Below are 21,747 nucleotides of genomic sequence, written 5' to 3'. Positions count from 1 at the left end.
TTTTTAATTTATAATGCCAGAACTTGTTTAAAGTAATGTAGGTTAAGTATAAGACCCTCTTATGGTGATAGAGGTAATGAGCATTGTTTGCCTCTGACCTCCTGCCTATGTAGGAAAATAAAAATCTGACATCTCCAAAATTTGTCCTTGGTAGAAGGTTCATTTCATAGAAGAGGAGTGGAGGCTACTTTTGAATTTCATATATATATATATATATATATTCTAGAAGGTCATATTTACCTTTACCGGATAAGAAAATTTATTTCTTTTTTTAAAATTTGTTTTATAATTATTTATTCCCTTTTTGTTGCATTGTTGTAGTTATTTTGCTTTTGTCTATAGGACAGAGAGAAATGGAGCGAGGAGGGGAAGACAGAAAGAGAGAGAGAAAGATAGAAATTTGCAGACCTGCTACACTGCCTATGAAACAACTCCCCTGCAGGTGGAGAGCCGGGGACTCGAACTGGGAACTTTACTCCGGTCCTTGCTCTTTGTGTCACCTGTGCTTAACCCACTGCGCCACTGCCTGACTCCCTCAAAATCTTATTTCTAATCGGTACAGTGATTTGTTTCTTTAGTCTACATATTTTCATATATGTAGACTTCACATATTTTGCCCATTTGATAGACATCCTGGTATTTTCTAACCCTAGCTTTCTTCTGCCTATAAATTCCTCTGTATTTCCAAAGGTATTTAATATATATCTTAAGCCATAGGGTTATTCAGAATACTTTCTATAACTCATTGTGTATAAGAGGTATAGTTGCCATTAATTTCTCATATCACCCATTTTAAACTTTTTTGATTGACCATTTTCTTTTGTATTTTTTATTAAATATTGATTTACAAAATTATGGTATAATAGGGGTACAATTCCATACCATTTCCACCACCAGAGTTATGTGTCCTCAGTCCCTCCACTGAAAATTGCAGTAGTTCTCCCAATGTCACAGATGTGGGTTGACTATTATTTCTATGACTATCTGTCTATATTTATATATATATTTGCTCATTTTTTCTATTGTTCCTCTTTTCTCTTCCTTTCTAATTCATAGCTATTAATACTTCCAAATATTATTTTTAATTTTTTTTAATATTTGTTACCTCTTCCCTTTTCAGATCCTAATAGAATTGAGTTCAGAGTCCTCTGTTTATCTTACCCTAACATTTCTCCTTCTCTGAAAGTATGGACCAAAATTCTATATGGGTAAAGAAGGTGAGAGTTCTGTCTTCTGTAACTGCTTCTCTGCTGAATATGAGCATTGGCAGTTCAATCCATAATCCCATGCTATTTCTGTCTTTCCCTAGTAGGCTAGGGCTCTGGGGAGGTAAAATTCCAGGACACGTTGGTGATGTCATCTGCCCATAGAGTTCTGGATCTATCATAGTAACATCTGTGACTTGGTGGCTGAAAGGTGGTTAACCATAAAGCAGGGCAAAGTATTTAATAAACAGGAAATTAAAAATAAGAATAGAGCAGATGCTGGGAAATTGTGCAGTCACATCTGCCATATTGTCCCCTCGGGCTATTGCTAGTTCCTGCAAGAGTTGGGACATTCTTGGAGCGCCTGTTCCACCATGTTGTGCCCTCAGGGCATTGTCTATTTCCCACCATAGTTGAAGTGCTTTGGTTACTCCTCCCCCTTCCCATTCTCATGAGAGTTATTATCCTATCCTGGAGTGCTATGGTTACTCCTCCCCCTTCCCATTCTCCGAAAGCTGCTCCTATAAAAGTCCTTCTTCTTCCGCACCTCGCTCTCTTGCCAGCACTTCACTTTGGTGTTCAGACGCAGGAAAGGTTACTGCATGAGGCGGCCATTTTCACTACCTCCACGTGGCCCAACCTGCTTCTCTAGCACCCAACTCTGAGGTGCCAGAGCAAATAAAGATTTGTGTTCCCTCTTCGCTCTGGACCTCCTCTCTCTCTTCTCTGCGCGCAAAACGACAAGCAGATGAGATTAGGGATTTGGCGGTATAAAGAAGCTAGGAAGTTTATTATAGGTATGTTATTAGGGGCCCATGACTTCAGTAAATTTTGCCTAAACTTGATAGCTAACATGTCCATGGACCAAAAGTATTGACTAGGAGCATGGTGCCAGAGATGAGAATAGAGCTAGAAATCTGGATTAGGGCAGAGGGTAGCACCCAAATTTGAAGGAAATATACAAATACAATTAACTATATACCCTATCAATTTGACCCAGGGCCCATATATATTCACATTTAGTACAGGTACCTGTGTAAACTCCGAGTCCCTGCCAGTTTGAACTATGATCACAGCTGGAAACATTTTAGGCTGTACTCATTTCAGGACCAATATTTCTCTAGTAGTAAAGTAGGATGACTCAGTCTCCCTTCTGAGAGTGGGCAGTCCTTACCACTTTTACATTATATTGAGGGCAAGGTCTTTAAGAGGCCTAAAAAAGGGCCTTTAGTGATTTCTTGATGGAAGTGACCAGTGATGGTGGAGAGAGTGATTTTTTAGAGGGTTTGACCACTTTCTAAAGGACTCAGTGGGCTATAGAGCATATTCTTTGTCCTCTCACACCAGAGACCCATTTCTCCAACTAGACCTCTAGCAAAATAAATTGCCAGGTACTCTAAATAGATCTAAAGGTAATTCTAACAGACTGATAATTTAAGAGAAACATACAGCTATAGTGAGTTTTATTAGATTAGCACTTTCATTTGTTAGGTATCTAAATATTTCCTGTGCTTTTTACATTTGAATCTAGTGACTGAATATATTGGGATAATTAAAAAAAAATGTTACTTAGACATGAAGTCTTTACTATAATGTGGACCAGGACTGTAATATATACTGTTTAAATTCTTTTTTTTCTGTATAAATTCTAAACCATTCAGATATATAGCATATGCATTGTATAGAGTAAATATACTAAAGTATATAAGCTTAAGTAATTTAAAGAGATTATGAAGATTAGTGAATGTTAGAGAAGGTATTTTATATAAAGAGAAAGGTTAGCCTGCCATATATATGTACTCTGTTACAATGACCTCTTTGCTTATTTTACTTCTCTTTTTCTTTGTAATGTCCTCATTGTAAAGGGGAATGAGTTATCCAACAAATTTAGATTTTGCAAACGTGTACATTGATGAAAGTACAATTCACATGCACTATTAAGTAATATTTTCAACATACTAATACATCATTTCCTTTCTTAATGGACCAGATCCTGATATAGTATGTGATAAGGATTTCAGCTTCCAATTATAAAGAGAAGGAAGTGGAAAAATCAGGGCAGTCTTCTTTAGGACTAAAGGTACAAAAATCTTATTTTAAAATGTTTCTACATTATTTTTATTAATATGTGTTTACTCTGTGTGTGCTTATCTGTCTGCATGCCTGTACAGATGTGATGTATATAGTTATATAAAACAGTGATTTCTGATATAATATTTTATCTACTAACAATTTGTTTTGGTTGCCTTAATAATAATAATACGTAGTGCAAATTTCTATAAAGTTTTTTCATTAGTTAAATATGTATGTGTGAGTATATATATATATATATATATATATACATATGTATATATGATATACTAATTTCAACTTGAAAAAGTTTTGCATGTTATTATGCTGACTTAAAGTATTTGTATTATTCAAAATATGTCAAACATATTTTGATATCATTTATTTAATTTTTATATTACATTTTTATAGATTTGTTTATTTCATGAAAACAGATACAAGAGTGCTGATCCATTATATGTGGTGTTGATGTCTCACACTTACAAGGAATGAGTTTTTCCTAGAGTGCTCCATACTCAGTCACTAATTTTGATTTCAGAGAACATACATACATGTGAAGTTTTGTTAGCATACAGTGAAGAATTCATATTATTTAAATGTACTTTCTAATGTCATTGCCAAAGTTAAAATAGAAGTAACATCACATAGGTACAAACGTGACCAAATGTCAATGTACTGACAAAGAACTGTGAAATACTTGGTTTTGTATAGTCTATTAAAAACAAGTTCTCATGAGAAGTGAAACACATCTCTGCAATATCAGCTTTTTGTAAGCTGGGTGAAAAGTTGAAAGAAGCTACAACAGGAAAACCATACTGAAGAAATTTCACTTTAGATTTAGTTGAATTTAAATTCAATTAGTTAGAATTTCAGTTTTAAATTGTTTGAAGATAAACCCTTTATTTTTTGCATTTTGTTATATTATTAAAGATAAGTAGAGATAAATATTCATTTATTTTATTCTCTTTTGTTGCCCTTGTTTTATTGTTGTAATTATTGTCGTTGGATAGGACAGAGAGAAATGGAGAGAGGAGGGGAAGACAGAGAGAGGGAGAGAAAGACACCTGCAGACCTGCTTCACTGCCTGGGAAGCAACTCTCCTGAAGGTGGGGAGCCAGGGGCTCAAACTGGTATGCATATGCTGGTCCTTGTGCTTTGAACCACGTGTACTTAACCTGTTGCACAACTGACCGACTCCGAATATTATCGTTTTATCTTACATATTTCCCTGAAATAGTTTGGTAAGAATCAGACAATATCACAATGTGGTTTTATATGTATGTATGTATGTATGTATGTATGTATGTATGTATGTATGTATGTATACTAGGGTCATCACTGGGGCTAGGTGCCTGCACTATATATCCACCATCCCCAATGGATATCTTTTTTCCTTTTTTTTTTCTGATTTTATTTGACAAGACAGAAAGAAATTGAGAGGGTGAGGAGACAGAGAAAAAGAGACACCTGTAGACCTGCTTCATTGCTCATGAAGTGTTCCCCCTTGCAGGTGGGGATCTGGGGCTCAAACCATGGCCCTTGTGTATAGTGATATATGCACTTAAAAGAGTGTACCACTACCTGGCCCCTCATTTGTGTTTTAAAATAATGATAATATGATATAGAAAGAAAGTTTAGGGGAGTCGGGATTAGCGCAGGGGTTAAGTGCAGGTGGAGCAGGGCGCAGGGACCTGTTTGAGCCACTGGCTTCCCACCTTCAGGGGAGTCGCTTCACAGGCAGTGAAGCAGGTCTGCAGGTGTCTCCCTTTCTCTCCCCCTCTCTGTCTTCCCCTCCTCTTTCCATTTCTCTCTGTCCTATCCCAACAACGACAGCAATAACAACAACAACGATAAACAAGGGCAACAAAAGGGAATATAAATAAATTTAAAAAGAATTTAAAAAAAAAGAAAGAGTTTGCAAGCTCTGTTTTGCCACTCACAGAATTCTACTTTTTGTTGTGTGTGTGTGTGTGTGTGTGTGTGTGTGTGTGTGTGTGTAAAACATGACTATATCATCAACAGAAAGAATTATTACAAGAATAGGCAGCCCAAAAGGTAGAACAGTGATTGATAAAAACATTGGACTCTTGAGTCTGTAGTCTTAAGTTTGTTCTCTGTTCCTCTTCCTTTCATTCATTAATAAAAGAATTATTAAGAGTATAAAAAGCAATTTTTTAAATCACCACCTGGTTGACACCCAAAGAAAATCTGCTTGACAAATGACCATCAATAAATGGATCAAAAACAGGATGAATATTTACATATACATGAATGATTATCCTTCACTTCCATGACAGGATATGTGTTTGGTGAGCTGGTATTGTTAGGTCATTCACAATTTTAATTGTAGTAAATCTATAACTTAGCATTAATGAAAATAAGAAATGATCAGAAGATACTGAGTAAAGACTATATATCTTGGTCAAATGAACTAAAACTGCTTTCGACAAAGTTATGTATTTTCCCCATATGGAAAACATTCTTAAAATGTAATCCTTTGGGACCAGGAGATGGCTCACTCTTCAGAGAGCACACTTTACCTATGTTTGTGTACCTAGGCATCATACTGGAGAAACATATAAACAGAAAAATTCATGAAATGTGAAACAGTGCTATGTTGTCTATCTTTCAGTCAGTTTCTTTCTCTCTTCCTTGATCTAGGGGGAAAAAAGAAAAGAAAAATAATTGAGAGCTATGGAGTCACTCAGATGGGAAGTCTTTATGAGTTCACAAAAAAGAAAAAAAAAAAGGAAGAAAGAAAGAGAAATAGAAAGGGAAAAAGAAAGTTTAGACTAGTAGCTAGCGGCACTTGTGAATTTATTGCAGCTGTAAGTTCTTGACTCCTACCCAACATATCAGAAAATTCTGAAGGTCTATCCCAACAATCTGTTTTTAACCATCTTTTGTATAATTCGGATGCATTATAAAGATACATAGATTATGATTTTTTTTTTAATTAATATTTATTTATTTTTCCTTGTGTTGCCCTTGTTGTTGTAGTTATTAATGTCGTCGTTGTTGGACAGGACAGAGAGAAATGGAGAGAGGAGGGGAAGACAGAGAGGGGGAGAGAAAGACACCTGCAGACCTACTTCACCACTTTTGAAGCGACTCCCCTGCAGGTGGGGAGCCTGGGTCTCGAACCGGGATCCTTAAGCCGGTCCTTGCGCTTTGTGCACTTTGTGCTTAACCCACTGTGTTACAGCCTGACTCCCAGATTATGACTTTTTAAGAACATAAGAGGATGAGTGTTGAAGAGGATGAGTGTTGCTTCTTTGAAAGTCTTTTCTTATCCCAGAATCAGTCTATTTATAGTACATTTGTTGACACATGGATACCATTTCTAATCTCCCTGTGATATAGACTTGCAAAACACTCTCACCCCAACTAGGACCCCAAGACTCCCTGTAACCCCCTCCTTTTTCCTCATCCCCCCCATGAGTTCATTGCTTCTGTACAATACACTACACCCAGTCCAAGTTTTATTCTGTTTTCTGTCCTTGTTTACTGCTCATTAGTAAAGCCATCTGCTCCTGGGCCTTTATTTTTGGAGATGTTTGATCACTGCTTTAATTAATTTCCACACTACTGATTAGCCTGTTCAGAATATATTTATTGAGCCTCAATATATAATAATTCCTAAAGCTAAATACAAGTGGAAAAGGAAAACTTATACTCTAATAATAGTTGTCTAAGAAAAACAAAAACTGATTTATGAAGCTCTGATATAATATCACAGGGGGTGGGAAAAAATAGCATAATGGTTATGTAAAGAGACTCCCATGGCTGAAGCTCTAAAGTCCCAGGTTCAATCCCCACACCACCACCATAAACCTGAGCTGAGCAGTGCTCTGAAAAAAAAAAAAAAGTCACAGTAACTCTTTGCTTCCAATTTTTTTTTTAATTTAAGAAAGGATTAATTAACAAAACCATAGGGTAGGAGGGATACAACTCCACACAATTCCCACCACCCAATCTCCAAATCCCACCCCTCCCCTGATAGCTTTCCCATTCTCTATCCCTCTGGGAGCATGGACCCAGGGTCATTGTGGGTTGCAGAAGGTAGAAGGTCTGGCTTCTGTAACTGCTTCCCCTCTGAACATGGGTGTTGACTGGTCAGTCCATACTCCCAGTCTGCCTCTCTCTTTCCCTAGTAGGGTGTGTCTCTGGGGAAGCTGAGCTCCAGGACACATTGGTGGGGTCTTCAATCCAGGGAAACCTGGCCAGCATCCTGATGGCATCTGGAACCTGGTGACTGCAAAGAGAGTTAACATACGAAGCCGAACAAATTGTTGAGCAATCATGGATCCAAAGCTTGGAATAGTGGAGAGGAAGTGTTAGGGAGGTACTCACTGCAAACTCTAGTGTACTTCTGCTTTCAGGTTTATATTTTGCAGTAGTTTACGGATATGTGTGAACATATGCTCTCTCTCACAGAAACTGGTGTATATCTAGGTTTTGGGACTTTGTTAGAAAGTGAACCACCTGAGATGAAATTTTTCATAATTATTTGCTCCATCCAGAACCTGGAACAACAACAACAAAAAAATTTTGTTTTTAATCTTTAACTAAACTTTTTTTTTCTGTCAATTAGGAAAATACATTTGTTTTTCTAAGGAAGAAAGGCTGCATTTCACTCATAAAAGCAAATATCATATAAAAACAACTACACATTTCTGTGTAGAAATATTCTTGATTGGGTTCTATGTATGACTTTTAGTGATACAATTAGAATGTAAGTGAATGTGAAACATATATCTATAAATGGAAGGTATATAAAGTTAATGCATAAATTACATTCACCTCTTTGCTATAACAAATTTAATTATACATTTTAACTTGCAGCTTCATGACAAATATCTTTGTACTTTTATGAGCCATAAATATATGTCCATGTATTTTCTAGCAGTATGGAAGATTGCAAGAACTTTTTCAATCAGGAGGATGCTGATATCTGTTCAGAATCTGTGAAATTTGATGCTCAGTCAATGACAACACTTCTTCCTCTGAGTAAGTAAAAGGTGGAATATTCATGGAGGTTATCCTTATTACCTACTAGATGAAATTATAGTATAGAGATTTATTTAAATGTGTATGCATCTTAAAATAATACTTATTTTGATAAATAACTCTTCCCCTTTTTCTCAGACAGAATTTAGCAAATAAACTAAAGTTGAAGTAAAACCAGTTGTGATAGATTCAGGTAGGGATAGATAGCATAATGGTTATGCAAATAGACTCTCATGCCTGAGGCTCTGAGGCATTAGGTTCAGTCTCCTGCACTACCATAAACCAGAGCTGACTGATGCTCTGATAAGATAAAGTTGTGGCTGAAAGAGGTTCTTTAAAAGCTAATAACAATAAGATAAAATGAATAGATTCACATAGTTTACATTAAGTCATCTGATTTCCTATTCTCTGGACATCATCCTAGACATGAATGTGACCCTAATTTTATGAACTAATGTTTAAAAATCATAGATGCAGGGGCTGAGCAGTGATGAATCTGGTAGAACACACACATCGACATGTCCAAAGACCAATATTCAAGCCTTCAGTCCCCACTTGCAGGGGGGGAAGCTTCACAAACAGTGAAGCAATGCAGCAGTTACCTCACTTTCTTTCTATGTCCCTCTTTTTCCTCCCTCCATATCTTTCTTTCTCCCCCATCGCCCTCTTCCATCAAAGAAAAGGAGAAAATATTGCCACTGAGAACAGTGGAATTTCAGGTACTGAGTGATATCAGTAACAGTGACAAGAGAGAGGGGGAGAGAGAAGAAAGGGAGGAGCTGGGGAGACTGAGAAAATCATTGGGGTAAGTACTCAGATCAACTTATTAGGATGACTAGCAAATTGCCACAAGCTAGATGACTTAAAAGAACAGATATTAATTATCTTATAGTTCTGAAGATCAGAAGGCTAAAATCAAGACTATGCTTCCTTTGAAGTTCCTTGGGAATAATCCTTTCTTGCATTTTCCTAGCTTTAAGCAGCTTCTAGCAATTCTTAGTGTTCTTTAATGTGGCTACATCATTATAATCACTGTCTTTGTTTTCACAGTATAGATTTTTCTTTGGTCTTTATTTGCACTTTTTTTTTTTTTTGTTATTGACAGAACTTTACCTCTTAGAAGGATGACCTTTTCAGATAGAAAGAAACAGAGAGAGGGAGGAAAGACATCACAGCATCAAAGCTTCATCCCCTATCATTTTGGTCAGTGAAGCCTTGGCGCAAAGCAGGCAGACAAAATGAACTATCTTGCCAGCCTTTTTCTTTCTTTTTTCTTTTTTTTTAAATTTTTTTAAACTTATTTTTTATTTTATTTATTCCCTTTTGTTGCCCTTGTTGTTTTATTGTTGTTGTTATTGATGTCGTTGTTGTTGGATAGGACAGAGAGTAATGGAGAGAGGAAGGGAAGACAGAGAAGGGGAGAGAAAGATAGACACCTGCAGACCTGCTTCACCACCTGTGAAGCGACTTCCCTGCAGGTGGGGAGCCAGGGTCTAGAACCGGGATCCTTAAGCTGGTCCTTGCACTCCGAACCACCTGTGCTTAACCCACAGTGCTACAGCCCAGTGGCTAGCCAGCCTTTTTCTTTATCTTATAAGGACTTTTAACCACTGGTTTATGGTACACCTTAATTCAGTGACTTCATCTTAATTTGATTATACCTAATCATTATAAAATGAAGATAAGCAAGAGAACTTGGCCTTCAGACTCAGTTAGGCACATAGATGGAATATCTCAACTTACTAATTTGTACCATCTTTTCAGCTGTACCAAAAGCACTGCTCAGCTTTGATTAATGGTGGTGCCAGGGTTTGAATCTGAGGTCACAGAGCCTTAGTCATGAAATTCATTTATGTAACTACTATGCTGTCAATCCCACACAGATTATCCCATCTTGTTTAATACCAAAATTGTAATATATTATGAAATATCCAGAAAGTAAACTTTGTTGACCCACTCGAGTTTAGCCAAGATATGAATGAAATGTTATTTTCATTTTCCATTATACTTAAGTTATAAAATATATCTAAATACCAAATTGTGAGATGAATTTTAAAAAATATTTTGTATTATTGTTATTTTCATTGAAATAACAATTTCTTATTTAATTTAACATATGAAAAAAAGCATAATTATACCTGAGAGATTTTATTTACACCTAGAATATATTACCCGGGGAAACAGGGGAGTAAAATAAGTTTGCATGTACTATTACAGTATTAAAATTTTACAACTGGTGCCCTGAAATGATAAAAGTATAACTGTTATGAGATTGTGACATAGTTATCTGTATATATATATATATATATATATGTAATACATATATGTATTTTTTCTGAATGCTCCTTTTACTTCCTACTGAATAAATAAGTTCTATTTTTTCCACTGTAGATAGGCTTGTTAATAGCAATATATTAACTATATTATTAAATATAATTTCCATTCCAATATATTTGATAACAGAAGGATGAATGAAGATTACAAATATTTAGCTAAGAAAAAAAATTTTTTTTCTAACCCTTTGTTGGACTTCTGGGTTTGTTTTAGGTTCTAAAAATGTCCCTGCCCTTCAAGAGAAGTTGAAGTCATTCAAAACTGCACTGATTGCTCTTTACCTCTTTGTGTTTGTGATTCTCATACCTATCATTGGAATAGTGGCAGGTACTGTATTTTACATTTCTTAAACTCAGCAACTCATTTTATGAATTACTTATTATGAAGCAAAAAGAATTTGATATCCTTTTTCAAAAAGTTTCATATGGAAAACTGTATCAATAATCTGTATTCCTCAATTTATTAAATGTAAAAATAGATTCTACAGTCACTAAGTAAAAAAAAAAACGACAATGGAAGATACATACAAGAATAATGATAATGAATGTAAGAGGAAAAGTATTAAACTATTTCAAATATATAATCCTTGAATTCCTAGGTGTGTCTAATGATAGGCAACAAATTTCACACTAAAATCTTAATTGCCAATGTGAAAGATAAACATAATTTTCTTTTTTTTTTCTTTTTTATTTAAGAAAGGATTAATTAACAAAACCATAGGGTAAAAGGGGTACAACTCCACACAATTCCCACCACCCAATCTCCATATCCCACCCCCTCCCCTGGTAGCTTTCCCATTATCTATCCCTCTGAGAGCATGGACTCCTTTTGTTATGGTTTGCTGTACAGTACCCAGTATCTTGGATATAGCTGTGCTATTGGTTGCTTCTGAACTACTTGGTCTAGGCTTTTGAGAGAGTCTGCATATCAATTACACAGCCTATATATTAAAAAAATTCAGTTAGTGTTTTGAAAAACTTCGAGACATACAATTAATTTTCCCCCTCTCATATTAATTAACTAGTGATTTATATGACTACATTTTCCTAGGAGTGTACATAAACACCATTCCCACCACCAAAAGACTGTGGCCCATCCCTCCCACCCACTCCCACCCCCCAATGGCCCAGGAAGCTGCATGTCTACCCCTCACCACAGGGTTTTTACTTTGGTGCCCTATTTACAATTTGGTCAGGTTCTGCTTTTAGTTTCCCTTTCAGATCTTCTTCCTCAACTTCTGTTGATGAGTGGGATCATCCCATACTCATCTTTATCTTTCTGACTTAGCTCAGTTAACATAATTCCTTCTAGCTGTGTTCAAGATGGGTCAGAGGAGGTGGGTTCATTGTTCTTGATAGCTGCATAGTATTCCATTGTGTATATATACCACAGCTTTCTCAGCCACTCATCTGTTGCTGGGCACCTGGGTTGCTTCCAGGTTTTAGCTATTATGAATTGTGCTGCTATGAACATAGGAGTACACACCTCTTTTTGGTTAGGTGTTATGGAGTCCTTGGGGTATAACCCCAGGAGAGGAATTACTGGATCATATGAAAGGTCTAGCCTTCTGAAAGTTTTCCAGACTGCTCTCCACAGAGGCTGTACCAATTTACATTCCCACCAGCAATGTAAAAGTGTTCCTCTGTCCCCACAACCTCTCCAGCATTTGTTGCTGCTGTCCTTTTTGATGTATGCCATTCTTACAGGAGTGAGGTGGTATCTTAGTGTTGTCTTAATTTGCATTTCTCTGACAATCAGTAACCTAGAGCAGTTTTTCATATGTTTGTTAGCCTTTTGGATCTCCTCTGAAGTGAATGTTTTGTTCATATCCTCTGCCCATTTTTGGATGGGGTCGTTTGCTTTTTTTGGTGCTAAGTTTGCTGAGCTCTTTATATATTTTGGTCATTAGTTTCTTGTCTGATGTCTGGCATATGAAGATCTTCTCCCATTCTGTGAGGGGTCTCTTTGTTTGTTTAATAGTTTCTTTGGATGTACAGAAGCTTTTCAATTTGATGTAGTCACATTGGTTGTCTTCCTTGCAGTTGGGTTTGATTCATCAAAGATGTCCTTGAGGTTTAGGTGGGAAAGTGTTTTACCAATGTTTTCCTCTAAGTACTTGATGGTTTCTCGTCTGACATCTAGGTCTTTGATCCATTTGGAGTTGATTTTTGTTTCTGGTGAGATAAAGTGGTTCTATTTCATTCTTCTGCATGTTACAACCCAGTTCTCCCAGCACCATTTATTGAATTTGGGCCCCCTTATCAAAGATTAGATGTCCATAGGTGTGAGGATTTATTTCTGGGCTTTCAATTCTGTTCCACTGGTCTGTGTGCCTATTTTTGTTCCAGTACCATACTGTTTTGATGATGATGGCTTTATAATATAGTTTAAGGTCTGGGAGTGTGATGCCTCCTTTTCTGTTTCTTTTCCTCAAGATGGTTTTGTCAGTTCTAGATGTTTTCATGTTCCAGATAAATGCTTGCAGTGTTTTTTCTATTCTCTTAAAGAAGCTTGGTGGAACTTTGATGGGTATTGCATTAAATTTGTATATGGCTCTGGGGAGAATATTCATTTTGATGATATTTATTCTTCCAATCCATGAGCATGGGATATCTTTCCATTTCTTGGTATCAGTTTCTATTTCCTTGAGTAGCGACTCATAGTTTTCAGCATACAAGTGTTTCACTTCTTTGGTCAACTTTATTCCTAGGTATTTGATTGATTTTGCTGCAACAGTGAATGGGAGTGATTTCTGGATGTCTTCTTCTTCAGATTTAGTGTTTGCATAAATAAATGCCACTGATTTTTGTACATTGATTTTGTAGCCTGATACCTTGCTATATTGCCTAATAACTTCCAGTGGTTTTCTGCTGGATTCTTTAGGTTTTTCTATGTATACTATCATATCATCTACAAATAGTGAGAGCTCGACTTCTTCCCTTCCAATCTGTATTTCTTTGATTCCTTTCTCTTGCCTGATTGCTATGGCGAGAACTTCCAATACTATGTTGAAGAGTAACGGTGACTGTGGACAGCCCTGTCTAGTCCCCGATCTGAGGGGGAATGCTTTCAGCTTCTGTCCATTGAGTATGATGTTGGCTGTAGGTTTGCTATATATAGACTCCACTATCTTGAGGAATTTCCCATCTATTCCCATTTTTTGTAGATTTTTGAGCATGAATGGGTGTTGGATTTTGTCAAAGGCTTTCTCTGCATGTATTGAGATACTCATGTTTTTTTTGGCTTTGCATTTATTGATGTGGTGAATGACATTGATTGACTTACGGATGTTGAACCAGCCTTGCTTTCCTGGGATGAATCCCGCATGGTTGTGATGAACAATTTTTTTGATATGTTTCTGTATCTGGTTGGCCAAGATCTTGTTTAATATTTTGGCATCTATGTTCATCAGAGATATTGGTCTGTAGTTTTCCTTTTTTGTTCTGTCCCTATCAGCTTTTCGTGTCAGGGTGATGTTGGCTTCATAGAAGGTGGAAGGGAGTATTCCTGTTTCTTCAATCTTATGGAAAAGCTTAAGAAGTATGGGTGCTAACTGTTTCCTGAAAGTTTTGTAGAATTCGTTTGTGAAGCCATCTGGTCCAGGACTTTTGTTGTTGGGGAGATTCTTAATAACGGTTTTAATTTATTTGTCTGTGATTGGTGCATTTAGATTTTGTAGTTCTTCTTGGTTCAGTTTAGCTGAGTAGTATTCTATCCTGTCTATATACCACATTTTTTTAAGCACTCATCTAATGTTGGACATCTGGGTTGCTTCTAGGTTCTGGCAATTATAAACTATTCTGCTATGACCATAGGTATAAATAGATGTCTTCTGATAGGTGTTTCTTTCTACTTTGGGTAAATCCACAGGAGAGGAATTGCTGGGTCATAGGACAGGTCCTTTCCTCATGTCCCAGTTAGTCTCCTTTTTTTTTTTTCTTTCCCTGTCATGTTGAGCTCCCACCAGCAGTGAAGAAGTGTCCCGTTTTCTCAATATTCTTTCTAACATTTGCCATTTTTGATGTATGACATACTCACAGTTGTAAAGTTGTCTTATTGTTGCCTTTCTTTGCATTTCTTGATGATCAGTGACTCTGAGCACCTTCTCATATATCTGTTGGTCCTCTGCATATCTTTGTTGGTGAAATGTCTGTCCATGTCCTGTCCCCATTTTCAAATGAGGTTGCTTGTTTTTTGGTGTTTTGTTTACTGAACTCTTTATGTATTTTGGTTATTAGTCCTTTGCCTGATGTGTGTTGTATAAAGATTTTTTTTTCACATGCTGTTGGGTTTCTTTCTGTTTGGGTGATTTTACTCTTTGCTGTGAAGAAACTTTTTTAGTTTGATGTAGCCCCATTGGTTTATTTTTGCTTTTGTTTCATTGCTGTTGAATTTGAATCCTAGAAGGTTTTTTTGAAGCATAGGTTGTGAAGTATCCTGCCAATGTTTTCTTCAACATATTTGATAGTTTCTGGCCTAAACTACTTAGAGTTGACTTTTGTGTGTGGTGTTAAGTGATGGTTCAGTTTCATCTGCTTGCATGTTTCATTCCAATTTCCCCAGCACCATTTGTTGAAGAGATACTCCTTTTACCATTTAATGGTTTGAGCCCACTTGTAAAAAATTAACTGACTATAGATGGGAGGGATGAAATTATTTTTTCTAAATATTTTTCAGAAAGATAATTAGCTTATTAGTAGTATATACCCAATATAGATCAGCATTGTGTCTCAAAATTACTGTTTAATCAAATTTTTCCTTTCAGATAATAGTGGTAATAATGTTCATCAAAACATTGAATATATTGGTGAAAGCAGAGTCAAACTAAATATAAAGATTTTGTTAAATAAATCTTATAGATCTGTGTATAGAATACAATGTTACTATTACATTGTTTTTTATAAGCTATATGAAATTTTCATTAATATTAATTAAAAGTAATGTCTGGGTTATATATGAAATATCATAGTTTTTTTAAATTAATAGTAATGAAAACAAAGAGCCAGATTTGCTATATATACACTAAAATATTAGAATTTAACTCAGAGTGGTGAGATAAATGGTATATTATTTTTTTCTGTTTCTTCTAAATTTTTGTTTTAAATATATATTTACAATTAATGGATTCCTATAAAGTAAAATGTTAAGGGAAAAATTTTATTTGCTCAATTTCCTGTTCACCAACTATAAATTAGGCTTGTGTAAGGAAAATGACAATTCTCTGCCAGCAAGTAAATGAATGATGATGAAATGGTTCTTTAGGCATAAAGTGTATAACACTAATATTTCTACTGTGGCTATATATTATTGTTTTTGTCATCTTCATTTTATCTTTATAACAATTAGCATGACTCAACCCATTTATTTCAGTTACTATATTATTCATTTCCTCATTTGATTCTATGTTGTACATGAAGGGTCATATATAATGTGCTTCTTACTTTGTAGACGTTTTACTTATTGATAAAGTAAATACAATGGTAAAAAAGATTCATATCATTTATAAATTCAGAAATAATGAGTTAAACCTGGAATACACTCTGATGAAACATGGGAAAAGGAGACTATTTCCTTTTTGACCTCATGCCTAGTGTGATTCAAAGGTTGTATACAATAAGCACTTAATTTAGAATATCATTTAAATATTAGAATGGGATGCAATTAAGTTATAGTGAATAAATGGTATGGAATGGAATGTTATATACATTTAGAGTTATAGGCCATGACACTCTTATCTTTGCTTAAAAATATAGCTCAGCTTCTGCAATGGAAAACGAAGAGTTGTACAGTCGATTCAATTAATGCAAATGATAGCTCTCAGAATCTCACGGGAAAAGGAAGCAGTATTGAAGATGAAGTGAGATTTCAGGAAATGGTTACAGAAAAAATAAGCAACATGGAGAAGAAAATCCAATATATTTCAGAATCAGCAGCTCTTAATTCAGAGCATTTTCAAAATTTCAGTATGATGAGTGATCAAAGATTTAATGATGTCCTCCTACAGCTAGGAATCTTGAATTCTTCAGTCACTGAAAATGAGCACATAATAGATGAAATCCTCAAGTCACAAATAAGTTTGAATATTACATTACTTGTTTTGAAGTTCAAAAGTGTATTATTGAGTAACAAAATCAGGCAGAACACATTAAAACAACAAGAGGTAAGAGTTTTTGTAATGAAAGGCAACATGTTGGGATTGATTCTGTCTAGATTTTCCTCTGAGTATTGAAACAGGAAAGTTGAAAAATGCTTTTAATCATAATTCTATTTATCCTGGTACCTCGAGCAATCTTAACAGATTTCAAATGAATAAATATCCTCCAGAATTCTAGAAAAGCTGTTTTTTAAAATTATACATATAGGTTATCATATTTATTTATTTTAACTTTTTTCAAAACATTTTATTGGTGGTTTAATAAGTTGTTTACAAGTGGTATATTATATATAGGCTATCTTAAAGTATTTAAATTTTGTAAAAACTGTTATATATCTTGAGAATATCTGAATAGATAATTTAGGTTATTTAGCTCGAGAGATAATATCCATAATTTTTTCATCAACATTTTATTTATTTATGAGAGAGAGAAAGAGGTTAAAGAGAGAGAAAGAACTAGAGAATCACTCTGCTATATGAAGTACTAAATATTTAACTGGGGATCTTATTTTGAAGTGTTCAGTAATTAATTCCCTATTATGCCTCCAGGCTTCTGTATTTTTACATTTTACAACAGATCAAAAATATCTTCCTCATCAAATGGATAGAAATTTTATTTGCATTTATAATACAAAAATCTAAATTTTAAAGTAGTTTCATCTACACATGATGTATACATATGTTTATGTGTAAATATAGCTGTATTTAAAGAATTAAAAATATTAGTAAAGGGAGTCGGGCTGTAGTGCAGCGGGCTAAGCACAGGTGGCGCAAAGCACAAGGACCGGCATAAGGATCCCGGTTCGAACCCCGGCTCCCCACCTGCAGAGGAATCGCTTCACAGGCGGTGAAGCAGGTCTGCAAGTGTCTGTCTTTCCTCCTCTCTGTCTTCCCCTCCCTCTCTCCATTTCTCTCTGTCCTATCCAACAATGACAACAATAATAACTACAACAATAAAACAACAAGGGCAACAAAAGGGAATAAATAAATAAAATAAATATAAAAAAATTTAAAAAATATATGAGTAAAGTATATATCATATTATCATCATGTGATCAAATAGCAAATGTTAGAGAAGAAGACACAATTTGAGCAAGTTGGCAAACATTTCTTTGTAAAAGACTAGATATAAATATTTTAGGCTTTGGAGACCATTATATTTGTAACAATTATTCAAACCTGCCATAATAGTACACAAATGCAGCTACAGGCAAGATGTAGACAGATGCTGAAACTGTGATGCAATTCATTTTTATTTATAATAATAGACTTTGACCTATGGATCAGTATTTTAACTTCTGTTATAGACTCCTTAGTGGTCAGCCTCTGGATTACTTTTCACTTCTAAGAATGAAATTGAGGAAAAAAGTTATTTGTTTGAAAATTGCACATTTCTTATTGTGTAATTATAATTGTTTCCTTTTTTTTTTTTTGCACCTTACATGAAAACTTTACTTCTCCTAGCAACCACTTTTCTTTCCTTCCTCCTTCCTTCTTTTCTCCCTTTCTTTCTTCTCTCTCTCTCTCTCTCTCTCTCTGCCTCCCTCCCTCCCTCTCTCCCTCCCTCTCTCCTCTCTCCCTCCCTCCCTCCCTTCAGTATGAATCCACTGCTCCTGGAGGCAATTTTTACCCTTTTGTTGCCCTTGTTGTTTATCATTATTATTGTTGTTGTTGTTATTGCTGTCATTGGATAGGACAGAAAGAAATGGAGAGAGGAGGGGAAGACAGAGAGGAGAAGAGAATGATAGACACCTGCAGATGTGCTTCACTGCTTGTGAAGTGATCCAGGCAGGTGGGGAGCAAGGCGGGTAGGGGCAGGGCTCCAACCAGGATCCTTATGCTGGTCCTTGTGCTTCCTGCCATGTGTGCTTAACCTGCTGTGCTACTGCCTAGCCCCTCTTTTTTTTTTTTTTTAATCTTTTTCCCTGCTCCTTCTCTCTATTCCTTCTTTCCTTCCTTCCTTCCTTCCTTCCTTCCTTCCTTCCTTCCTCCCTCCCTCCCTCCCTCCCTCCCTTCCTTCCTTCCTTCCTTTCTTCCTTCCTTCCTTCCTTTCATTATTATAGAAACAGAGAGAAATAGGGAGGGGAGAAATATGCAGAAAGAAGGATATTTGCAGGAGGGACACTTGCTCTATCACTATTGAAGCTTCCCCTTTCTAGGTGGGGATCGGGTTAATCCTTTAACCCTGGTCTTCACACATGGTAACTTGTGCTTTCCTGGTTGTACCACTGCTTGTTTCCACTGTGTCTTTTCTATGAAAAAAATAATGACTAAAACTTTATATTTCATAAGAAAAGCTATTTTATTGCAAATTATGTAAGGTCTACAATCATAATTAATGTGAAATTCATAAAAATGTCATCACTAAAGTCAGTGAAATAGCTCACTTGCACATTGTGCTGCTTTGCCATGTGCATGAAATGAAATGTGGACTGGTTGTTTGTATTGCATCAAAGCAAAGGACTGGGAGGAAGAAGGGGGAAGGAGGGAATGGTGAAAGAGAACTGTGGGGTCCTGATGCATAATGAGATTGTACGCAAAGAATCTATTTCCTTAATAAAAAAAGAAGTGAATAAAAATGTGTATCGACCTCCAAAAATAATAATAAGGTAGTTTCTAAATTTTCATTAAATATCCTTAATATATACATTTGTAAAACTGTAAGACACATTCCATAGCATATATACATTCCATAGCATATACTTTTGCTCACAGTCTCATTTATGCATAGGTACATGTGTACAAAAATATAAATAAATTATATTTCTATTTTTAAATAATCATGAACATCAAATATGAATGTATTAAAACTGAAAGTAAATTATTATTAATGTGCTAATTGGGGTGCATGTTCTTACTCTCATCTTGGTTATTGCCATAAAATTATTTAATATATAAACCTGTCTACCAAATTGGCCTATGCATTAAGTCTAAGAATAGTATAGTTTATCTTCAACTTAGAGAACATGTGACAGTTTCAAATTTAATTTTTACCTTTTTTTTAGCATCAATACACTTATGAAGATAAGCAGAACTTAAATATTTTCAACAAATTTGGTTAGAGAGAGAGATGAAAATTCTACCAGTTGAATTAAAAAAGAGAAAAAGTTTCAAAACACAAGTGTTACTATTCAAAATCATTCTTGAATTTCACACTTTATAGTCTTTTATATTATTTTAACATAATGAATGTGTTTTTATAAAAACTGAATGTTAGAGATTTTTAAACATATTTGATAATTATACATGTAAGCGATTGCAGATGCTTATTTCTGTTTAACAGGATAGTAATGAATTAGAGGAGCGTGTGCGTAATGCATCAGCAGAAATTATGTCTGTGAAAGAAAAGCAAGTATATTTGGAACAGGAAATAAAAGAAGAAGTGAAACTTTTGAATAACATCACTAGTGATCTCAGACTGAAAGACTGGGAACATTCTCAGACATTGAAAAATATCACTTTGGTTCAAGGTAAAATGTGTTCCTATTTTTCTTGAAAATGATAGATTATAATGTGCTGATGTATACATAGATCAGGTATTTGAAACCCTATAGCTTAAAATAGGGGTTGGGCATGTATTTATATATTACAAATATCCAGAGAAAATCTTGAGATTATGTGTGGTAACAGTATTTCGATATCCTTTAAATTGAATGGAATTTTAAAAATTAAATATCCCTTCCTTCCTTCCTTCCTTCCTTCCTTCCTTCCTTCCTTCCTTCCTTCCTTCCTTCTTTCTTTTCTTCTTCTCCTCCTCCTCCTCCTCCTCCTCCTCTTCCTCCCCCACTTCCTCCTCCTCATTCTTCTTCTTCTTTTTGCCTCCAGGGTATCTTTGGGGCTTGGAACCTGTACTATGAATCCACTGCTCCTGTATATATATATATACTTGTATAGGAAAGAGAGAAATTGAGGAGGGAAATATAAGGAAAGACATTTGTGAAGCGACCCCCCTGCAGGTGGGGAGCCAGGGACTCACTGGTATACTTGTGTGGGTCCTTGCGCTTGTTACTATATGCACTTAACTTGGTGTGTCACAGCCTCATCACCAAAAATTAAATCTCTGTGAACTAATCTGGTCGACTGCATGTTGGTACACATGGTAGAGCTCAGCTCATTTGGTACCACATACAAGAACCTGAATTCAAAAACATGGTTCTACCTGCAAGGGGGAAACTTCACCAATGATGAAGCAGTGCTGGAAGTATTTCTCTTTTCTCTCTTCCTCACTACCTCCCTTTCTCATATCAATTTCTCTCAATCCTATAAAAAAATTAAAATAAAATAAAGAAGGAAGGAAGGATGGAAGAAAGGAAGGAAGGAAGAAAGAGAGAAAGGAGGAAAGGAAGGAAGGAAGAAAATAGCAGTCAGGAGTAGTGGATTTGTATTGTAGGTACTGAACCCCAGAGATAACCATGGTGGCAATTAAAAAATGTGTTCTTGTTTGAAATGTTCCATTTGTACTACAAGAGAGATTAAACTGTGTCATTTGGAATGAAATGGATGGGCTATATATAAAGGGGGTTATCAAGTGAAGTAAATGGTAAAGAACAACTACCAAATTGTTTCACTCATATGTGGAATGTAAGTAACTAGAGTAAATGAACTTGCCTAAAAATACAAATAAAAGTCTTCTGTCAGATAGTTTTCTACCCATCTATAAATCAAGTTTGTTAATTCTGATTTTTCAAAGTTTCCAGATTTTTTTCTTCTTCTTTCCTCCTTTCTTCCCCTTCCTTTTTCCTCCAATCCGTCCCTCCCTCCCTTCTTTCTTTTCTTTCTTTCTTAAAATCCTTATTAATGATTGAATATTGATTTGCAAAATTACAAGATGGATATAATTCCACAGCTTTCCCACCACCAGAGTTCTGTGTCCCTACTCCCTCCACTGGAAATTGCAGTAGATCTCCCAAGATCACAAATATGACTATTATTTCAATAACTATCTATGTTCATATTTATATTTTACCCATTTTT

The 21,747-nt window shown here is 35.5% G+C and overlaps 1 protein-coding gene across 3 annotated transcripts in view; it reads left to right on the top strand.

Moving 5' to 3' along the window:
• The first annotated feature begins 3,225 nt into the window (after window positions 1-3,225).
• The window catches only part of MSR1 (macrophage scavenger receptor 1), a 73,592-nt gene continuing 55,070 nt past the window's right edge, over window positions 3,226-21,747 (top strand). Inside the window, exons 1-5 of one of the 3 annotated variants that reach the window (XM_060183355.1) lie at window positions 3,226-3,285; window positions 8,182-8,285; window positions 10,833-10,946; window positions 16,373-16,779; window positions 20,057-20,243. In XM_060183355.1, the coding sequence (XP_060039338.1) occupies window positions 8,186-8,285; window positions 10,833-10,946; window positions 16,373-16,779; window positions 20,057-20,243 (808 nt within the window). In that variant the 5' untranslated portion in view covers window positions 3,226-3,285; window positions 8,182-8,185. The remainder of the gene's footprint in view (window positions 3,286-8,181; window positions 8,286-10,832; window positions 10,947-16,372; window positions 16,780-20,056; window positions 20,244-21,747) is intronic. The other 2 variants (XM_016185231.2, XM_016185232.2) reach the window with 2 other exon arrangements.

Source organism: Erinaceus europaeus, chromosome 2 (genome assembly GCF_950295315.1).
Source record: "Erinaceus europaeus chromosome 2, mEriEur2.1, whole genome shotgun sequence".
NCBI classification, from domain to species: domain Eukaryota; kingdom Metazoa; phylum Chordata; class Mammalia; order Eulipotyphla; family Erinaceidae; genus Erinaceus; species Erinaceus europaeus.
This window is presented reverse-complemented; position numbering and strand designations above follow the sequence as displayed.